General features: G+C 42.3%; 1 protein-coding gene across 10 annotated transcripts in view; it reads right to left on the reverse strand.

Annotated features, from left to right (window-relative positions):
* GPS1 (G protein pathway suppressor 1) overlaps window positions 1–23955 on the reverse strand; it is a 285648-nt gene that overhangs the window by 259914 nt on the left and 1779 nt on the right. For all 10 annotated transcript variants that reach the window (XM_033962197.1, XM_033962201.1, XM_033962205.1 and 7 more), the window contains one exon: window positions 18502–18594. In XM_033962197.1, the coding sequence (XP_033818088.1) occupies window positions 18502–18594 (93 nt within the window). The remainder of the gene's footprint in view (window positions 1–18501; window positions 18595–23955) is intronic.

Consider the following 23955-nt stretch of genomic DNA (forward strand, 5'->3'; position numbering starts at 1 on the left):
GATGGGACATTTGGCCTTTATCTGCCATCATGTTTCTAGCCCTCTCATTCAAAAGCTTCTTTTCAAATTTACGCCATGTAGGTATTTAAACGTCTCTATCATATCTCCCCTCTCCTGCCTTTCCTCCAAAGTATACAGATTGAGATCTTTAAGTTTCCAAATTTATTGTTTCTTTGATATACCGTCCATCAATTTATCTAGACGGTTCACAGTCCATAAAAATATTTAAAAACAAAAGTTAAAAGAAAGGAAAAAAAAATTCCACCACATGATAATTAACCCTCTCTTTTACAAAACTACGATATCAGTTTCTAACGTGGGGAGCCGCGCTGAATGGCGCGCACTGCTCCTAACGCTCAAAGGAACTCAATGAGCATCGGGAGTAGCGCGGGCCATTCAGCGCGGCTCCCCGCGCTAGAAACTACTATCGCAGTTTCATAAAAGGAGGCCTAAATGTGGATGGGAGGGAGGTTACATATACAATAAAACCTTGGTTAGCGAGCATAATTCATTTCAGAAGCATGCTTGTAATTCAAAGCACTCGTATATCAAAGCAAATTTCCCCATAGGAAATAATGGAAACTCGGATGATTCGTTCCACAACCCAAAAACTTTAATACAAAATACTATACTTACTTGTATTACAAGGCCTCGCTCATTTAGAACAATTACTACACTCCTGCAGCGTCAGAGAGAGAAGAACCATCGGCTCAGTTGTAATGATGTGACGCGTGTATACTGTATGTACTCGTATTGCAAGACTTTGCTTGTTTAGAACAGCCACTACACTCTTGCAGCGTCAGAGAGAGAAGAACCATCGGCTCAGTTGTGATGTGTGTATACTGTATGTACTCGTATTGCAAGACTTTGCTTGTTTAGAACAGCTACTACACTCTTGCAGCGTCAGAGAGAGAAGAACCATCGGCTCAGTTGTGATGTGTGTATACTGTATGTACTCGTATTGCAAGACTTTGCTTGTTTAGAACAGCTACTACACTCTTGCAGCGTCAGAGAGAGAAGAACCATCGGCTCAGTTGTGATGTGTGTATACTGTATGTACTCGTATTGCAAGACTTTGCTTGTTTAGAACAGCCACTACACTCTTGCAGCGTCAGAGAGAGAAGAACCATCGGCTCAGTTGTGATGTGTGTATACTGTATGTACTCGTATTGCAAGACTTTGCTTGTTTAGAATAGCTACTACACTCTTGCAGCGTCAGAGAGAGAAGAACCATCGGCTCAGTTGTGATGTGTGTATACTGTATGTACTCGTATTGCAAGACTTTGCTTGTTTAGAACAGCTACTACACTCTTGCAGCGTCAGAGAGAGAAGAACCATCGGCTCAGTTGTGATGTGTGTATACTGTATGTACTCGTATTGCAAGACTTTGCTTGTTTAGAATAGCCACTACACTGTTGCAGCGTCAGAGAGAGAAGAACCATCGGCTCAGTTGTAATGATGTGACGCGTGTATACTGTATGTACTCGTATTGCAAGACTTTGCTTGTTTAGAACAGCCACTACACTCTTGCAGCGTCAGAGAGAGAAGAACCATCGGCTCAATTGTGATGTGTGTATACTGTATGTACTCGTATTGCAAGACTTTGCTTGTTTAGAACAGCCACTACACTCTTGCAGCGTCAGAGAGAAAAGAACCATCGGCTCAGTTGTGATGTGTGTATACTGTATGTACTCGTATTGCAAGACTTTGCTTGTTTAGAACAGCCACTACACTCTTGCAGCGTCAGAGAGAGAAGAACCATCGGCTCAGTTGTAATGATGTGACGCGTGTATACTGTATGTACTCGTATTGCAAGACTTTGCTTGTTTAGAACAGCCACTATACTCTTGCAGCGTCAGAGAGAGAAGAACCATCGGCTCAGTTGTGATGTGTGTATACAGTATGTACTCGTATTGCAAGACTTTGCTTGTTTAGAACAGCTACTACACTCTTGCAGCGTCAGAGAGAGAAGAACCATCGGCTCAGTTGTGATGTGTGTATACTGTATGTACTCGTATTGCAAGACTTTGCTTGTTTAGAAAAGCTACTACACTCTTGCAGCGTCAGAGAGAGAAGAACCATCGGCTCAGTTGTAATGATGTGACGCGTGTATACTGTATGTACTCGTATTGCAAGACTTTGCTTGTTTAGAACAGCCACTACACTCTTGCAGCGTCAGAGAGAGAAGAACCATCGGCTCAGTTGTAATGATGTGACGCGTGTATACTGTATGTATTCATATCGCAAGACTTTGCTTGTTTAGAACAGCCACTACACTCTTGCAGCGTCAGAGAGAGAAGAACCATCGGCTCAGTTGTGATGTGTGTATACTGTATGTACTCGTATTGCAAGACTTTGCTTGTTTAGAACAGCTACTACACTCTTGCAGCGTCAGAGAGAGAAGAACCATCGGCTCAGTTGTAATGATGTGACGCGTGTATACTATATGTACTCGTATTGCAAGACTTTGCTTGTTTAGAACAGCCACTACACTCTTGCAGCGTCAGAGAGAGAAGAACCATTGGCTCAGTTGTAATGATGTGACGCGTGTATACTGTATGTACTCGTATTGCAAGACTTTGCTTGTTTAGAACAGCCACTACACTCTTGCAGCGTCAGAGAGAGAAGAACCATCGGCTCAGTTGTGATGTGTGTATACTGTATGTACTCGTATTGCAAGACTTTGCTTGTTTAGAACAGCTACTACACTCTTGCAGCGTCAGAGAGAGAAGAACCATCGGCTCAGTTGTGATGTGTGTATACTGTATGTACTCGTATTGCAAGACTTTACTTGTTTAGAACAGCTACTACACTCTTGCAGCGTCAGAGAGAGAAGAACCATCGGCTCAGTTGTGATGTGTGTATACTGTATGTACTCGTATTGCAAGACTTTGCTTGTTTAGAACAGCCACTACACTCTTGCAGCGTCAGAGAGAGAAGAACCATCGGCTCAGTTGTAATGATGTGACGCGTGTATACTGTATGTACTCGTATTGCAAGACTTTGCTTGTTTAGAACAGCTACTACACTCTTGCAGCGTCAGAGAGAGAAGAACCATCGGCTCAGTTGTGATGTGTGTATACTGTATGTACTTGTATTGCAAGACTTTGCTTGTTTAGAACAGCCACTACACTCTTGCAGCGTCAGAGAGAGAAGAACCATCGGCTCAGTTGTAATGATGTGACGCGTGTATACTGTATGTACTCGTATTGCAAGACTTTGCTTGTTTAGAATAGCCACTACACTCTTGCAGCGTCAGAGAGAGAAGAACCATTGGCTCAGTTGTAATGATGTGACGCGTGTATACTGTATGTACTCGTATTGCAAGACTTTGCTTGTTTAGAACAGCCACTACACTCTTGCAGCGTCAGAGAGAGAAGAACCATCGGCTCAGTTGTGATGTGTGTATACTGTATGTACTCGTATTGCAAGACTTTGCTTGTTTAGAACAGCCACTACACTCTTGCAGCGTCAGAGAGAGAAGAACCATCGGCTCAGTTGTCATGATGTGACGCGTGTATACTGTATGTACTCGTATTGCAAGACTTTGCTTTTTTAGAAAAGCCACTACACTCTTGCAGCGTCAGAGAGAGAAGAACCATCGGCTCAGTTGTGATGATGTGACGCGTGTATACTGTATGTACTCGTATTGCAAGACTTTGCTTTTTTAGAAAAGCCACTACACTCTTGCAGCGTCAGAGAGAGAAGAACCATCGGCTCAGTTGTGATGATGTGACGCGTGTATACTGTATGTACTCGTATTGCAAGACTTTGCTTGTTTAGAACAGCCACTACACTCTTGCAGCGTCAGAGAGAGAAGAACCATCGGCTCAGTTGTGATGTGTGTATACTGTATGTACTCTTATTGCAAGACTTTGCTTTTTTAGAAAAGCCACTACACTCTTGCAGCGTCAGAGAGAGAAGAACCATCGGCTCAGTTGTGATGATGTGACGCGTGTATACTGTATGTACTCGTATTGCAAGACTTTGCTTGTTTAGAACAGCTACTACACTCTTGCAGCGTCAGAGAGAGAAGAACCATCGGCTCAGTTGTAATGATGTGACGCGTGTATACTGTATGTACTCGTATTGCAAGACTTTGCTTGTTTAGAACAGCCACTACACTCTTGCAGCGTCAGAGAGAGAAGAACCATCGGCTCAGTTGTAATGATGTGACGCGTGTATACTGTATGTACTCGTATTGCAAGACTTTGCTTGTTTAGAACAGCTATTACACTCTTGCAGCGTCAGAGAGAGAAGAACCATCGGCTCAGTTGTGATGTGTGTATACTGTATGTACTTGTATTGCAAGACTTTGCTTGTTTAGAACAGCCACTACACTCTTGCAGCGTCAGAGAGAGAAGAACCATCGGCTCAGTTGTAATGATGTGACGCGTGTATACTGTATGTACTCGTATTGCAAGACTTTGCTTGTTTAGAATAGCCACTACACTCTTGCAGCGTCAGAGAGAGAAGAACCATTGGCTCAGTTGTAATGATGTGACGCATGTATACTGTATGTACTCGTATTGCAAGACTTTGCTTGTTTAGAACAGCCACTACACTCTTGCAGCGTCAGAGAGAGAAGAACCATCGGCTCAGTTGTGATGTGTGTATACTGTATGTACTCGTATTGCAAGACTTTGCTTGTTTAGAACAGCCACTACACTCTTGCAGCGTCTGAGAGAGAAGAACCATCGGCTCAGTTGTGATGATGTGACGCGTGTATACTGTATGTACTCGTATTGCAAGACTTTGCTTTTTTAGAAAAGCCACTACACTCTTGCAGCGTCAGAGAGAGAAGAACCATCGGCTCAGTTGTGATGATGTGACGCGTGTATACTGTATGTACTCGTATTGCAAGACTTTGCTTGTTTAGAACAGCCACTACACTCTTGCAGCGTCAGAGAGAGAAGAACCATCGGCTCAGTTGTGATGTGTGTATACTGTATGTACTCTTATTGCAAGACTTTGCTTTTTTAGAAAAGCCACTACACTCTTGCAGCGTCAGAGAGAGAAGAACCATCGGCTCAGTTGTGATGATGTGACGCGTGTATACTGTATGTACTCGTATTGCAAGACTTTGCTTGTTTAGAACAGCTACTACACTCTTGCAGCGTCAGAGAGAGAAGAACCATCGGCTCAGTTGTGATGTGTGTATACTGTATGTACTCGTATTGCAAGACTTTGCTTGTTTAGAACAGCTACTACACTCTTGCAGCGTCAGAGAGAGAAGAACCATCGGCTCAGTTGTGATGTGTGTATACTGTATGTACTCGTATTGCAAGACTTTGCTTGTTTACAACAGCTACTACACTCTTGCAGCGTCAGAGAGAGAAGAACCATCGGCTCAGTTGTGATGTGTGTATACTGTATGTACTCGTATTGCAAGACTTTGCTTGTTTAGAACAGCCACTACACTCTTGCAGCGTCAGAGAGAGAAGAACCATCGGCTCAGTTGTAATGATGTGACGCGTGTATACTGTATGTACTCGTATTGCAAGACTTTGCTTGTTTAGAACAGCCACTACACATTTGCAGCGTCAGAGAGAGAAAAACCATCGGCTCAGTTGTAATGATGTGACGCGTGTATACTGTATGTACTCGTATTGCAAGACTTTGCTTGTTTAGAATAGCCACTACACTCTTGCAGCGTCAGAGAGAGAAGAACCATTGGCTCAGTTGTAATGATGTGACGCGTGTATACTGTATGTACTCGTATTGCAAGACTTTGCTTGTTTAGAACAGCCACTACACTCTTGCAGCGTCAGAGAGAGAAGAACCATCGGCTCAGTTGTGATGTGTGTATACTGTATGTACTCGTATTGCAAGACTTTGCTTGTTTAGAACAGCCACTACACTCTTGCAGCGTCAGAGAGAGAAGAACCATCGGCTCAGTTGTGATGATGTGACGCGTGTATACTGTATGTACTCGTATTGCAAGACTTTGCTTTTTTAGAAAAGCCACTACACTCTTGCAGCGTCAGAGAGAGAAGAACCATCGGCTCAGTTGTGATGATGTGACGCGTGTATACTGTATGTACTCGTATTGCAAGACTTTGCTTTTTTAGAAAAGCCACTACACTCTTGCAGCGTCAGAGAGAGAAGAACCATCGGCTCAGTTGTGATGATGTGACGCGTGTATACTGTATGTACTCGTATTGCAAGACTTTGCTTGTTTAGAACAGCCACTACACTCTTGCAGCGTCAGAGAGAGAAGAACCATCGGCTCAGTTGTGATGTGTGTATACTGTATGTACTCTTATTGCAAGACTTTGCTTTTTTAGAAAAGCCACTACACTCTTGCAGCGTCAGAGAGAGAAGAACCATCGGCTCAGTTGTGATGATGTGACGCGTGTATACTGTATGTACTCGTATTGCAAGACTTTGCTTGTTTAGAACAGCTACTACACTCTTGCAGCGTCAGAGAGAGAAGAACCATCGGCTCAGTTGTAATGATGTGACGCGTGTATACTGTATGTACTCGTATTGCAAGACTTTGCTTGTTTAGAACAGCCACTACACTCTTGCAGCGTCAGAGAGAGAAGAACCATCGGCTCAGTTGTGATGTGTGTATACTGTATGTACTCGTATTGCAAGACTTTGCTTGTTTAGAACAGCCACTACACTCTTGCAGCGTCAGAGAGAGAAGAACCATCGGCTCAGTTGTAATGATGTGACGCGTGTATACTGTATGTACTCGTATTGCAAGACTTTGCTTGTTTAGAACAGCTATTACACTCTTGCAGCGTCAGAGAGAGAAGAACCATCGGCTCAGTTGTGATGTGTGTATACTGTATGTACTTGTATTGCAAGACTTTGCTTGTTTAGAACAGCCACTACACTCTTGCAGCGTCAGAGAGAGAAGAACCATCGGCTCAGTTGTAATGATGTGACGCGTGTATACTGTATGTACTCGTATTGCAAGACTTTGCTTGTTTAGAATAGCCACTACACTCTTGCAGCGTCAGAGAGAGAAGAACCATTGGCTCAATTGTAATGATGTGACGCGTGTATACTGTATGTACTCGTATTGCAAGACTTTGCTTGTTTAGAACAGCCACTACACTCTTGCAGCGTCAGAGAGAGAAGAACCATCGGCTCAGTTGTGATGTGTGTATACTGTATGTACTCGTATTGCAAGACTTTGCTTGTTTAGAACAGCCACTACACTCTTGCAGCGTCAGAGAGAAAAGAACCATCGGCTCAGTTGTGATGATGTGACGCGTGTATACTGTATGTACTCGTATTGCAAGACTTTGCTTTTTTAGAAAAGCCACTACACTCTTGCAGCGTCAGAGAGAGAAGAACCATCGGCTCAGTTGTGATGATGTGACGCGTGTATACTGTATGTACTCGTATTGCAAGACTTTGCTTTTTTAGAAAAGCCACTACACTCTTGCAGCGTCAGAGAGAGAAGAACCATCGGCTCAGTTGTGATGATGTGACGCGTGTATACTGTATGTACTCGTATTGCAAGACTTTGCTTGTTTAGAACAGCCACTACACTCTTGCAGCGTCAGAGAGAGAAGAACCATCGGCTCAGTTGTGATGTGTGTATACTGTATGTACTCTTATTGCAAGACTTTGCTTTTTTAGAAAAGCCACTACACTCTTGCAGCGTCAGAGAGAGAAGAACCATCGGCTCAGTTGTGATGATGTGACGCGTGTATACTGTATGTACTCGTATTGCAAGACTTTGCTTGTTTAGAACAGCTACTACACTCTTGCAGCGTCAGAGAGAGAAGAACCATCGGCTCAGTTGTGATGTGTGTATACTGTATGTACTCGTATTGCAAGACTTTGCTTGTTTAGAACAGCTACTACACTCTTGCAGCGTCAGAGAGAGAAGAACCATCGGCTCAGTTGTGATGTGTGTATACTGTATGTACTCGTATTGCAAGACTTTGCTTGTTTAGAACAGCTACTACACTCTTGCAGCGTCAGAGAGAGAAGAACCATCGGCTCAGTTGTGATGTGTGTATACTGTATGTACTCGTATTGCAAGACTTTGCTTGTTTAGAACAGCCACTACACTCTTGCAGCGTCAGAGAGAGAAGAACCATCGGCTCAGTTGTAATGATGTGACGCGTGTATACTGTATGTACTCGTATTGCAAGACTTTGCTTGTTTAGAACAGCCACTATACTCTTGCAGCGTCAGAGAGAGAAGAACCATCGGCTCAGTTGTAATGATGTGACGCGTGTATACTGTATGTACTCGTATTGCAAGACTTTGCTTGTTTAGAACAGCCACTACACATTTGCAGCGTCAGAGAGAGAAAAACCATCGGCTCAGTTGTGATGATGTGACGCGTGTATACTGTATGTATTCATATCGCAAGACTTTGCTTGTTTAGAACAGCCACTACACTCTTGCAGCGTCAGAGAGAGAAGAACCATCGGCTCAGTTGTGATGTGTGTATACTGTATGTACTTGTATTGCAAGACATTGCTTGTATATCAAGTTAAAATTTAATAAAATGTTTTGCTTGTCTTGCAAAACACTTGCAAACCAAATTACTTGCAATCCAAGGTTTTACTGTATTACTTAAGACTGACATGACAGGGGAGGAAGGTACAAGAGGTGGTAAAAAATACATTGAGATAAAGAAAAAAAAAATACAGGATGGAGGGGGATGGATATGATGAAGACCACACACCATTTTAGTAGATTTCCTTTGGACGGAATCCATCTTTATGAAGGTGCAGTCTCCAAAATTGTACGTAAAATTTTAAATGAGATCTCACCAGGGGCATCAATACCTCATGTCTCTTTTTTTACCTGGACCTATGCAAAACTGGGCATTAAATATTTCTTACCACAAGGAGATATCTTTATCTGTTATAAAACTGTTTGATTAGGAACAACAGGCAATGGAGAATGTTTTTCTCTTGCTCCAAAATGTTCTTTATTCTAGATTTTAAGAATATACAAGGCCTTATCTAATATAATAAAACCCTAAGCCGCGCATGCGCACTCCTACCTACGTGCTCCCATTTTCTGTGAGCTGTAGGTCTCTTGCAGGTAGGAGTGTACATGCGCGCCTAGCTGTGCCAGTGGCCTGCCTGCTCTTCAACTCGCGCAGTCTGGAAATAATGCCCTACAGCCCGAAGTTTATTTTCAACTTAAAAGACGCCACGACGGCTCCTCCCATGAGCCGCTCCTGTGTTGGAGAAGGCTACCGACATAGGCGCGATCGTGACAGAAGCTACCCGGCACCCTCAAACCGAAAAATAACATCCGACCTAGGAAACTGAAATGTATCAATGGGACTGCGGGAAGGGGGGGTGGCGGCAAGGGACTAAGGGAGCCACAGCGCTATCCTGTCGGCTCCCACACACAACCTACTCCTCCCGCGGCCCGGACACCAAGCTCCACAGATGCAGTGTGGGCAAACCAGCTCCCTGCAGCCCAGCAGAGGCCCTGCGCCAGAATGCGTCGGCAATCGATGCAGAAGTCAGCTCCCCCGGAGGCCAAATCCAACCAGTGCCAGATGAAAATAGATAAGGTAAAGGGGAAATGGGATCTTGAATATGGTTAGGTAAAAGGAAGGGAGAAGGGCTACTGCTGGACAGGGGGAGCAGGGAAAGGGTACTACTGGACAGGAGGGAGATAAAAGCAAGGGAGAAGGAAAAATTATGTTCTTACCTGTTAATTTTCTTTCCCTTAGATGCATAAGATGAATCCAGAGACCAATGGGATAGCCCACATCTACCCGCAGGCGGAGATAGAGAAACTGATTAACAGGTAGTCCTATTGGCTGGCACTCCTCCTGTTTATCCAGTATAGCTCCTTGCCCAAGCATCCGTAACCATCAATAGGCATAGCATGTAAAAAACTTCTTTCCCATAACAAATCTCAAAATGCAATAATACAGAAAACAACCTGCCATAATAACAAACTGCGAAAGTTGCAAAAGAAAAAACCGAGAGACAATATCCAGAAAGGGTGGGGCTCTAGATTCATCTGCTGCGTCTAAGGGAAAGAAAATTAACAGGTAAGAACATAATTTTTCCTTCCCTAGCAACAGCAGCAGATGAATCCAGAGACCAATGGGATGTAGCAAAGCAATCCTAAATCTGAGTGGGAAGCAAACGTCGCCTCCGCAACAACCGAAGCACAAAACGCCCCTACCGCATGCGCCCCCAAATCCAAGCAGAAATGCGGAGAGAAAGCACTCTTGGAAGACCAATTAGCCGCGAGACAAATCTCCTCCAAGGAAAAAACCTCTGGGCCGAGCTCAAGAAGTAGCCATCGCTCCAGCGGAATGGTCATGAAGTTCTTTCGCCAACCGCTTCCCTGCCAGCAAGCAAGCATAAAGAATGTCCTCCTGGACCCATCGAGCGATGGAGGCTTCGGACGCCGCTATACGTTTGAGGCATCCCTTGAAGAATACAAAAAGTAGATATAAACAACTAAAAGTCATTAGAAACCGAGCACACGGAGAACGCTACGTACGTATCAAAAAATGCAGTGAATAAAAGCACTGCTCCCAATTTCTCCTCCCAGGAAGAAGGAAGGAAAAGCAAGCATGACATAAAAGAAAGGATGACACCCCCCTAGAAAGAAATAGTGGTACCATACGAACTGATACCCCATATTTCGGAAATCAGAAATAGGAATCCCCGTTGAACAAGGCCTGCAACATAGAAAACTGCAGAGCTGAAGCCATGGCCACAAGAAACCCCATGTTCAACGGCACAGCCCTTTAGAGTCCCAAAAGATAAGGATGAAATGAAGCCTTCGGTAAACTGAGAAGAAGTGCGTGAAGATTGTACTCCAAACCGGGCTTTCTAAGAGGCGCATGAATATACCGCACTCTGTTTAGGAACTGAACTACATGAAGCTGAGAAGTAAGCAAAGAGCAATAAACCTAGCCCTTGTAACAAGCCAAGAATGGCACTAGAAGCTGAAGGGAATTGAACGCTAAGCCCTCGGCAATACACCTGTGCCAAAAAGGAACTCTGGAGTGGTTCAAACGTTAAGAAGCACCCAAGAAAGGAAAAACCTCCAAAAGGAAGCAGAAGCCACAGGAGAAGACGTCCGTAGCACCTGGATAAGAGAAGAAACAACCTGCTTCGCATAACCCTTACACATCAGTCAAGATTTTTCAAAAAACTAGGTCGTAATACTAAAGTAGTACAAATATCCTTGTTGATCGGACCCTAGGCGAGCAAAGCCGGAGATACCAGGAAACTTCTTAGCCCGGCTGTCGAAAGACTCATCAAATCCGCAAAGTAAGGATGGCGCCGCTAATCCAGAGATTCTACAAATACTGTGCCCGGAAAGCGAGCTCGAGATGGCAAATCCAAGCCATCATCAGCCAGTGGAAAGCACTGAAAAAGAGAAGGCAGAAGCGAGAAAGGAGCCATGCAGCTACCCCCTCTAACTCCCACTCCCTGGGCCCGCCAAAGAAGCTAGGAAGCTTAGAATTGAGAGACAAGGCCATGAGGTCTAGGTCAAGGAGATCTCACATCCATAAAAAGAGCTAGAACGCCTGAGCCACAAATCTCAATGTCCAGGATGCAGAAGATTACACTAACCGCTTCGAACTTCACGGTATAGCGGTATATAAGAAATAAATTATTATTATTATTACTAACATGCACACTTTCCAGAGCGTACACAGCGCTGTACACTGTAACATACAAGAAATGGGCCATGCTCAGATTCCGCAGAGAGAAAGTCTATCCAAACTCTTATCCTGATCCATAAAAGGATCTGCCAACAGAAGACGAAGATGAGAGTCCACCCATTGAAGCAGAACAACTTCACCTGCCAATGAGTACAACACCTACTGCCCAAGCTGTAGAGAAATACCCCCATCCTAATACTGACCAAAAGGACCCTCAGCGGCAATCCGGAAGAATGATCTGAAGCTCCAGAAAGGTAGCCTGCTCAAGAGTAGAAGAATGAACAAGTACTGAGTCACCTCTGAAGACCAGACTCCTGGAGCTGAGGATGGAAGCCACCGAGCCCCCAACCCGACAGCCCAGGATGGTCGGTGGTCATGAGATAGTCCAGCAAAGACTATCTTTTCCCTTGAAAAGAGAAATTGCGCTGAGCCACCAAATCATACAGAGCGATGCAGGAGGAGCATACCAAATAATTGGAGCCCTGAGATACCGGGAACCACCGGATCAAAAGCGACTGCTGTAGCGTAAGAAGGGGAAAGCAAGCCGAAGTCCCCAGTGGAGTCAGCAATATGGATCCCAGAAACTGTACAGAATCCCATACACTTGATCATGGTAAGCGAAGAAGAATACCAATCTGAGACCGAGACCCCACACCCAAGTCTCCGGAAAGAAACACATGTCTCTCCTATATGAATAAAAACATCACCCCGATATACCTATAAATAGTACAGGAGAAAAGAGCGCTGTGCAAATTCGAAGATGCACGTGTAAAGAACTGAGGAAAAGATATCACCCTTTTCGTGTCAGTCAAATGGCCCGACAGGAAGTTGTCCGAATCAAGCAGGCAGTCAAGAAGAAATTAGATGAATCGCCTGGTAGCGCCAAAACAGTACCACCGCCCACATCACCTAAAACGTTCGTGAAGCCTTGGGTAGGCGAAATGGCATGTGCCAAAACCGAAAGCGCCGCTCCAAGAGAGGCAGGCAAACCAAGTGCCGATTCGGAGACCATAGAGAAAATGTAAATATACTCCCAGGTTGTCTGCAGAAATGAGTAACCCCGAGAAACTAATTCAGCAGAATGGGATCCAGCCTGCCCAATGCCCCTGTCTCGGGCACCATGCAGTAAGTGGAACAACGTCCCTTAGTCCCCAAAGAACTACAAGAACTGTCCTGAGGACCAGTAACACTGAAAAGGGAAACACAAAACATAGAGACTCCAAGAACGAACTGGAAATCTGAGGAGGATGCAAAGATGCAAGCATCCTGAAAAATCTTCACAGCCCCCTGACCTGACATTATAGCGTCTTCTCCCTCATGAGAAAGCCTGAAGAGTCATTGGAAGAAGTCAAGATCCCCTCAGAATGAAGTGCAGAAGGTCAGAGAATGGCAGGAGGAGACTGTAGGATCTGCAAGAAGATTCTCCTAGGAAAAATCAAGTTTCACAATGTAAAGAGGAATATACTGGAACCATGAAAACAGTACTAACCCCATGCAACATGAGCGAAATACGTATGTCCTTTAAAGTGAATACGTACTAGACTCAATCAAGATGTTGCATCTACCGCCCTGTGGAAAACAACAGCATCCTTACAGGTATCAGACAAAGCTCACATTGCTAATGAGAGCTTCAGGGATGAGGCTAACAGACACATTGCGCGTGATCCTCCGCGGGATTGATAGAATAGGTAACTGGCTCCTGGTTAAAAGGAGCTGTACAGCCCTTCCTGTCTGGTCGGGGGGCCCGTCTAGCATGTGCCATGAGAAAATGGTGACAGGAGAAACCAGCGTGATAAGCATGGAAATCTGAAGTCCAGGCCCCCTCAGAAATAGAGAAAGAGAGTCCTGGCCGCAGGAAGATGCGCAGTGTCATTATGCCCATAGAGACAGCCCGAACTTGGAAACTGTTTGTACTACTACAGAGTGGGCAGACTTGATGGGCTGTAACCCTTTTCTGCCGTCATGTTTCAAGTTTCAAGTTTATTCAAATTATTTGATTAAACGCTTTTCCAAATTACAAAGCGTTGTACATAAGATAAAAATGAGATTTTAAAGAAATCACTTATACATAATATATTAATTAGACCAACAGGGGTAAATGCTTTTAAAAGACCACGGGAAACAGTAGGAAAGTGGGGAGGAAATACAATTTTTGAAGAAAAAGTACATAAAAGGGAAGTACATATCTTAACCCCTCCTCTTTTACCTCCAGAAGATTCACCTACCTTCAGATAACCTTCCCCCAAATTACCCACCTTAACACCTTCCAATTAAACAAATACCATAAATAGATTGTAACCTACCCTCTCTAACTGAATTCCATATGTATTTTTCATACAGTTCTTCACTGTCAGTTTAATTTCCATCCTATAAATTCACATAGAATTTTTCTTTTTTCAACCATCTTTATTTTCTCTTCTTTATTAATTTCCAGGTACTTTAGTTAGATTGTGAGCCTTCGGGACAGTAAGGGAATTATTTAAGTACCTTCTTACTTCTCATTTATAATCTTAATGTATATTTTCTTCAAACCGCTTAGAACCTAACGGATGTAGCGGTATATAAGAAATAAATTACATTACATTACATTAGGAGGGTAGGAGGAAGAAGATTAATGGTAGAAGTGGGATCGAATGAGAGATCTATTGAAAATCTTGTTTTAGAGAAGGTAGTGTTCATAAAGTATTACCTCTTAAATCTTCTATGTTTCTATCCTACGAGGGTCAAGATAAGGAAATTGGGTCATTAGGGCATAGACAGGGGGTGGGTAAGCAGAATGGGCAGACTTGATGGGCTGTAGCCCTTTTCTGCCATCATCTTCTATGTTTCTACCTTTAGGCATATATATCCTGTGCCACTACTACACACATGCAGCTCAGCACAGAGGCCCAAATAAGGACAGTTACCAACAGACAAAGGCTCAATCTGCAGGGATCCCAAGAGAGACAATGAGATACCTGTGTGAAATACAGGGCACTATCTTACTGCTGATCTCACCGTGCCGTGAGTTGCCGTATGTCGCCCCAGTCCGGAGACAAACCAAGCCTGGGTGACCTAGCACAGGTCAGAGTCTCTCTGGTAAACCCCTTGAGTGCTAACCCCAGAGTCCGATTAAACAAGCAGCTTCCTTCAAGGGAGTACAGCAGTAACACAGACATAGACATATAAATCTGCCCAAGCTTGTCCCAAAGCTGGTGAAACATATACAACTTGTCTGAACCGGAAAGGAGAGAAGCCCCGGCATACCCTGACCAAAGTCAGCTGGAAATAAACTACCGGAACGCTGCAGCTCTCCCGCCATCGCCGTGCACGCCTGATTCTCACTGACACGTGGCCGCTGCATCAACGCTCCTAGAAACATAGTCGAATTCAAGCCCCGCAAAATTTACCCTGCCGCGGCTTGCATAGAAATAAAATCAGACTCAGGGAATAACCAGAAGAACGGCCCACAGCGCCGGAAAAAAAAAATGTCCCATCTCATGCTGCTATAAACCAGCACCTGCACAATCAGCTGCACATGGCCGTGACAAACACCGATGAAAGAGAGCCTCAGAATAAACAGGACTACTATTGCTGCACTGAAACCCAACAATGAGAACAAGTGCGAGCATGAAATTGCACCACTACTGCCGCGCTGTAACCAACAAGGAAACCAAGCGCGTGCATGCAAAGGGCGGGAAGTCCCGGCTCCCTCCATGGATTTCTAGTCATAAAATTTAGCCTCAATAAAATATCCATGCCTTAAACGTACGTTGACCGAACTCACATTACTAAGACTCCCAAACAGAACCTGAAGTTCAAACAGACATACTCACAAGTTTGTTGTTAGGGCCGGTTGAAGCCAGTTAAATCTGGTTGATCAGCAGTAACCAGGCAGAATGGAGGAACTGTGGTCTCTTTTTTTTTTTTTTTTCTTTACAGAGAAGGGAAAGAAGAAAAAAATTGAGACCCAGTCAGACCCTCTATCACTGGAGGGAGAGTGAGGCAGGGACCTGGGGGGGCCCAGGTGTAACCCCTAAAGCCGGCACCGTTCAGCCGGACACCCCTGTCTCACTGAAGAGAAAATCTCAACAGGAGAAATAGCATTGCCAGCTCACTGAAGAGAAACCTCGACAGGAGAAACAGAATGGCAGTCTCACTGAAGAGAAACCTCAACAGGAGAAAATAAAGTTCCAGTCACAGCCAGAATTCAGGAGCTAGTTGAATAGCGACCTTTTCCTGCTGGGAGATAGAGAATACTGGATAAACAGGAGGAGTGCCAGCCAATAGGACCACCTGTTAATCAGTTTCTCTATCTCCGCCTGCTGGTAGATGTGGGCTTTCCCATTGGTCTCTGGATTCATCTGCTGCTGTTGCTAGGGAAGGGCTACTTCTGGACAGGGGGGAGGTAAAAGCAAGGGAGAAGGGCTATTGCTTGGCAGGGGGAGCAGGGAAAGGGTACTACTGGACAGGGGGGGAGTAAAAGCAAGGAAGAAGGGCTACTGCTGGACAGGGGGGAGGTAAAAGCAAGGGAGAAGGGCTACTGCTGGACAGGGGGAGCAGGAAAAGGGTACTAATGGACAGGGGGGGAGATAAAAGCAATGGAGAAGGGCTACTGCTGGACAGGGGGAGCAGGGAAGGGGTGCTGCTGGACAGCAGGGAAAGAAAGAAAAGAAAAGCCTAAGTCTACACATCTATTCTAGCACCCGTTAATGTAACGGGCTAAAAAACTAGTGATAAATAAATAGCTTGTCATTTCAAAAAATTGCCATATTTTAATAATTTTAATCTATACCTTTATTCTCATGGTTTGAGCAGTAACCATGTTCATAACAAGAATGCCTAACATTTTAATGGAGCAGGAATGAAATTAGACAATACACTTTATTTTCACTTTACCAATACATTTAAAAGATCTGTAATCCATTAATCTGAGAAATGTGTATTCTTGGTGGATGCCACATAACAACAAATACAATACATAAATCCATAAACAGAGCAAATACACAGATAACAACCAAGTACAAAGTCAACAAGGTACAACAAGGAGAGGGAGGAAGTGAATCCCTTGAATGAGCAATGAAAGTTAGTTTCACATGTTTATTTACTCCTGATGAAGCCTAGTAAGGCGAAACTGGGATCCCAGTCGGGTATAAGGTAGCATGAAGGTAGATATTAGTACTTGAAGATTTTTTATTTGCAGCACCGACTGAAAGTCATTGCGAACAATATTCAGTGTTTTGAAGAGAAATGAGAAATCAACTCTGAAACAGATACGTATACGATTTTTCTCCTCTTAGACTTTGGGCCTAAGATATTAAAAAGGATTTGTCTTAGAATAGTGCAATGATTGAAAATGGGTGCTATTTCATGAATCTGTTGAAAAATGATCACAAGCCAGAGATAATTATATATATATATATATATATATATATATATACACCCAGAATTACATGAGCTTTGATACTTCTGCGTTTGAACAAGAACTCAAAATAAAGCTTAAAAATAAAGTTGCATCTAGTCAGATCCAAAGGCTTCAACCTTCACATAAAATGAAAGCTAGGAATCCAACTGTACCATTTTGCAATGCAGGACAGCAATAGAGTCTGCTCTTAAGCAAGGGTCAGCCAAACAAAGTGCTGTCAACAAATCTCGGTTGATAGGCAGAAGTATACTTAGTAACAATCTCCTTGACAAACCTTCCTTAAATCCAGGAGCCAGCCACTGAAATCTGTCGCACTAAAACCCTCTTTTACAGCCTGATTTACTCATTTTTGCTTAATAAATGACAGCAATAATGATGATTGAAATTTAGCTCACATCCTTTTGTCCCTAGTTCAAGGTGCTTACATTCAGGTACAATAGGTATTCCCCTGTCCTCGGAGGGTTAAGTGACATGCCCATAGGAGTTACCATGGGATTTGACTTCCCTGGTTCTCAGCCCACTGCGCCATTCCCCCTTTCCTAAGAAGTCTGCTATTACAGTACATTGATGACCCCTTGCCAGCTGCCTTATTATGGCCCGGGTCTACTTCAGATTCTCCATATTCATCTCTCACCCTACATTTCCAAGGCAACCCTTCACCCTCTTAAGTGATAACCAAAGCAAAGAACTCTCTTTGATTTTCCAAGCATCTTTTTATTCCTTACACATCCAATGTTCTAACAGGTTTCTTGCTTTTGGTGTACTTAAAGATATCTTTATTAGCCTCACACAGCTAAAAATGAGGGAACATAATTTACACTAACACAAGCAAATTTCTATTTACCTGTGTTAATGGCTTAAAACTTCTCCTCATAAAGCACTGGAAATGCATATCATATTCAGTGCTGGAATTATTGAGTATGTGGAGCTTTAGATCTCCAATACGAAAACAAAAGAATTGCAGCTCAAAAATTACAGTGATAACCGAGTTTGAGTTTGCTTATAACTGTGAAAGACTTTTCTGTGAGCAAGCATTAAGAATCAAGTAAGATTACACCCCACATTAGGGAAGATATATATCCAGGAGGTAATCTCTACCCTCTAATCCCATTCACTCTTACTGAGCCAATGCTCTGAGAACAGCTATAAAGAATTGCTTTCTCATGGGTCAAAATGGGTTCCCCACCCAATGCTCCCCCCATACTCCTAAATAACCTTAAAATGTCTTCCTCAGATGTACCTAAAAAGAGAAAGGAAGAAAAGAGAGTACAACTGACTTGGAATAGCACCGAGGGAACCAAGATATGACAGAATCAGAAGAAACAAATTATGTGACTAAGAGAAGGTGGGTGCTGGGAAAGTTCCTCAGGCCAGCATGTGATTGATCCTGTCATCATCAAATCAGGTAATGTCTCAGATTCCAACCCTCTGTACACAATTTCCTCATTCACTTCCCTACCAGCGTTGGGTTCTCCACCACATAATTGATGTCCGATGCATTTTGTTGGTCCTCCTGTGGGTCTACGTCAATCTGCATAGGCTCCACTGCACCCTGCAACAGGAGAAGAAACTGTCATCTCAACACACTACAGCGTTTATAACTACAGAAATGTATTATTTAACATCTCCCCCCCACACACACAAGTCCACTGAAATTTACTTCTATATCCTAAAATGAAAAGGCCACCCACCTCTCAGCCCAACCCACTACTGTGCCCATAACAGGAGAGCATGTGCCCATCCTTACTACAACCCTTGTTATACCATTCAACTATTAGAATTCTCTAGCCTCAGAAATATTAATCCCACTCTTTGTAACAAACCGATTTTCCTTCATCCACTCACAAAAAAATATAAATAAAATAAAAACTGCAGTAGCACAGTACACTCAGTTCCATACAGGGAGAGAGAGAGACACACACACACACACACATACACTCAAAAACATCCTAAAAAGTGCAAAATACTTGCAAACAAACATCAATTACATATTTTAGGGGGAGGGAAGAGTGTGACAAGCAAAGAAATTCAAATGCATGCCTGTCCTTTGGAACTCTGCATATTGAAACGAGTTCTTTCATTTGTGTTTGTTGGTTCTTCAATGAGATATCGCAACCCTCAATGACTTTAGGGTCAATTAATTCATTTAATTTATATCTGCCCATCCAAAATAGGCTCAGGCTGACTTTCAAAATACCTTACACACATCACCAATACCATAAACAACAAAATCTCATTTAAAAAGGCCAGCAATTGCTCAGGGATATATCTGCATCCTTTACACACATTGAAATTCTCTGTTATGTCAGGATTCTGTTCTTGGGTGGGAGCCCCTAATATAGAACCCAGAATTGTGTAGCTATAGTTTGGAGTATTTTTCTGCTTTGAAAATTTCAACTATTCTATTTTTATATTTATTTATATTCCACACTATTCTCACAATAGAATCTAGGCGGATAACAACAATTTAAGTTTTAAACAATTTTCTAAAGTTATAATACGAAGAAACTTGTCTCTCAAGGTTGCCTTACAGTTGCTCACAATCTGCTCATGATCTATAGACCATCTTTGATCAATTTTCTGTCATTTTTATATTTGCTCACCTTACTAGTTTCTTGTTCCAGAATAATTTTAAATGAGTTCAAAAGCACCAGTGCCGATACAGATCCTTGGCACACTCCACCATTCACCTTTATCTACTGAGAAAACTAAACTATTTAGCCCAACTCTTGTTTTCTAACTTTTAACATGTTACCAATCTACAATCCTATCCCAAAACTCTTACACAGACAGCCCCAGCGAGAAGGCCGCGAAGCAGCCTGTGAGTGCTGCTGGCCCGACGCTCCTTTGCAGCAAGGTATTTATGGTCGCGGTCGGCGGGAGGGAAGGATAGAGGGTCAGTGGGGGTTCGGCGGTGCGGTGGGGGGGATGCATGGCTGCCTATGACTAAGGCTTATTTTTGGGGGTAGAGCTTATATTAAGACCTACCCCGAAAATCATGCTAGGGATCATTTTCGTGGTAGGGCTTATTTTCGGGGAAACACGGTACAAGTTGTAAAAGATATCAATCTCCTGGGCTCTTTTTTAAACAAAGAAGCAACTAGCAGGGAAGAAATACTTCACAGAATAGCATTTTTTTGATCTTCAATGAAGGCTCTCGACAAAGTATTCAGAGGCAAGGAAAGAACACTCCAAACAAAGATCAGACATGTCTACACACTCATTTTCTCAGTGGTCAATTACAGATGCCAAAGCTGGACACTACAGAAACAAGACAGAAAGAAGATTGACTCGTTTGAGTTTTGGTGCTGGAGAATGATTTTATGCTGGTCGTGGACAACCAGAAGAACTAACAAATCAATTCTGGAAGAGATCAAAAATCGGCTACGTGACTCGAAGCCCAAATGATGACTGTCTTATTTTGGTCACACTGTCAAAAGAGAAAGATCATTGCGTTGGACATCATGTTTGAGAAGATAGAAGGAACCAGGCAAAGAGGGCATCCTGTAATCAGATAGCTGGACAATTTGAAAACAACCATGGTGATGATGCTGGAGGACCTTACTGGACTAGCAAAATAAACAATTTCTTTTTAGATTTGTAATTCATCATGTCACTAGGACTCAAACATGAGCCAATGGCACTTAACACACATATTTCCAACAACCTCCTCAATAAAGAACAAATTAAAAAAAAGCATTTAGTTTTTCTCCTTTGACTCTATCTTTCATGACCCTTTTACCTCTCTGTCATCTAATGGCACAATTAACCCCTTCACAGGTTTCTTGCTTCTAAGGTAAATGAGAAAGGCTTTACTATTATTTTTTGCCTCAATGCAAGCTTTTCAAATTCTCTATTGGCCAGCTTTATTACTGCTTCACACCTAACTTGTTAGTATTTATAGGTTGGGTTTTTTTTTATCACCAGGATTCACTTTCCTTTTTTTTTTAATGATGTCCTTATAACTTTAATAATCTCTTTCACTTCATTCTATAACCATGCCAGTATGTTTGATCCTAATGGTATTATCTGATCCTAAACATAAATCCACTCTGCATCATCAAATGATCATGGAGGTGAGGAATGGCCTAGTGGTAGAGCTGCTGCCTCCATTATCTCAGGTACAAAATAGTACCTGTACATATGTAAATCGCTTTGAATGTGTAACCACAAAAAGATGGTATACAAGTCCCATTCTCTTCCCCTGCCCAGATCACCTTTGTTGCATTGCATTTTCTTTGTTCTAGGACTTATCCTGTCTACTTTAAAGTGCAGCAATTTATTAAAACATATTTTAAAAATCCCTAACCCAAAACACAATCATCACATCAGTCTTGTTCAAACTACACTGGGTACCTGTGGCCAAACACATCAAATTTAAGATGCTTTGTCTGGTCTTTAAAGCATAGCATCTCTTATGTCCTGAATACTTAAGCAAGAAGCTGTCCAAATACTCGCCAGGAAGATTGCGATCTTCGCAGAGAGACCTTTTTAGGGTGCCAGGTCCAAAAGAAATCAAACTGGAAAGGGCTTTCTCCTACTCTGGGCTGGCGCTTTGAAACTCATTGCTGGAAGGTTTCCAGGATGGTCTATCTTACTGTGCCTTTCGTAAACAACTGAAGTCCATCCTTTTACAACAATATTATGGATCCGGCCAATACTTACCTTGAACAAATTACAGAAAGTCTAGTAACTGACTGACTCATTGCTTCTCCACTTTACTCGCTCACTGAGTTCTCTCATTTTGTAATTTCTAAAATCTCCCAATTTTTTATTAATAATAATAATAACTTTATTTTTCTATACCGCCATAGTCAAACTGACTTCTAGGCGGTTCACATAGAAAGAAGGCTGGACAATCAGCGAAGGACAGACAAAGTGGAATATCATCCATGTACATTAAGAACTTATGGCCAATCAGTGGATTCATTGTGGCCACAGTGGCAGTTGGGGAAATGACCATTCTTAAAGAAGAATGGAAACCATCTTATTCATATTCCAGAGATTCTGATCACTTTGAGTTGCCTTGTCAGAATATAAGAGTCTAAATGGGTGCAATAGGTCAATCATAGCATCCATACACTTGTCCAGGATCAGAGCATTACCCAAGTTGCTTCCATTCAATGATTTAACCTAGAGCTCTCTCTAACTGGGCATTATCTAAAGTTTACATACCACTTTATATCAAACACAAAAACAGTCTTATATAAGTACTAGCTGATATCATGTCAATCCCAACATGCTTTAGAAATGCATCCACAAACAGCTGAGTTTTCAGCTGTTTCTTACATAACTCATAAAATGGTCTTCTCTTCTAAAAGCTGATTCATCAGTTTAAGAATTGCCTTCTCAGATAATTTTGACAGGAAGAGATGTTTGATGCTGGCATGAATTTCATTAACAAAGACAACAGAGTGAGTTTTTTCAGAAATAATTTTATTAATGCTTCCTTGAAGAATCAGGAAAATTGTCAAATTCTTAAAAAAGCACTTACAACCTTCTCAAGGGCAGCACTCAAATTTGACTGGACTTTGTTAATAACTAGGAAGAACTGGACTCTTAAGTATCAAAACTCAAGCCAAAACGTTCTATGATCATTTGCTTTATATTAGTGTGATCTATCTCAGAAAAGTTCTCAGGCATGCTTGGGATGAATAACTTCAAAGTTAAAAGACGTGAGATCTGCTCCTCAACAGCCTCAGGGGTGATTCAGTTCCCTTAAATATTTAAAAGATACTGTCTGTAAAGGACTGTATAAAAGTTCTCACATTTATAGCAACAGATAGTATACAGAGAAACATGACGGCAGATAAAGGCCATATGGCCTATCCAGTCTGCCCATCTGCAACATCCACTATTTCCTTCTCTCCCTTTAATGGCCTAACATCCCTCATAATATTTCAACTGTTACCTAGGTTCATAGGAAGAATGAGAAAGCAAGCTAAAAAAAATTTTCTCTCTTTCTCTTGAAATGTGAAGGATATTTTCTCAGACACAAGTTACACATTTACTTTATCTTCATCAAAATTATTTTTTCCTTTTCCATTCAAGTTGGTGGCCAGACACTTTTTGTCCCCAGAGGTGTTCTGTAAACCACAGAGCTGTATTTACATTCCAAATGATTTCTAATTGGAGCTCTTGTGTTAAAGGCCCTGGCGAGTTCCTCACTCCAGACTTAAATCACATGTTTGAAAGACTCATTCATTCTTAAGACCCAGACCTTCAGGGGCTTCAACAAAGATTTCCAGGTTCAATCATACCTTAGATCTAAAATGATCTCACAACCGACTTTGAACTAGGCAGCTCTGTTGAACAATGTAATGAAAAAGACATCATATATGCTGATTAGCCCAAAATAAAGATGACAAAATTAAATCTCCAACATCAAGCTGCATGGGAGTTTACTGGTTCAAAATAAGTAAATCAAGTATATAAGAACATAAGAATAGCCTTACTGGTTCATTAAAAGACCAGGATCCATTGACAGTTGACATGCCAAAAGGAAAATAACTAACAGAAACACAACACACACTGACTAGTTGAGATATAACTGAGTACCTAATAGGGCTATGCCAATGATAAGAGCAATTTTCCCACTTTCCCCTCAACTCTGGAAGAATAATAAAAGAAAAAAAAAAACTGGGTGGTAGTGAACTATTGCATAAATCAGGTAGGTTATTAAAAATTATATACCACTTCTTCAGCAACAGCTATTCAAAGCAGTTCAAAAATACTATACTATTGTATATCACTATTACCCATCAAACTGGTTTAATGTTAGGTACCAAAGTTGAAGACTAGCAGAAACAAAGTTGCTTTTCCTAATTATTCTTTCAGTATGCCTGCTCTCAGAAAAGCAAATTATATTTATATTTTCGTTTTTTAACTGAATCATAGATATTTGTTTTCTTCT

The sequence above is a fragment of the Geotrypetes seraphini genome, chromosome 10 (genome assembly GCF_902459505.1).
Source record: "Geotrypetes seraphini chromosome 10, aGeoSer1.1, whole genome shotgun sequence".
In the NCBI taxonomy this organism is placed as follows: domain Eukaryota; kingdom Metazoa; phylum Chordata; class Amphibia; order Gymnophiona; family Dermophiidae; genus Geotrypetes; species Geotrypetes seraphini.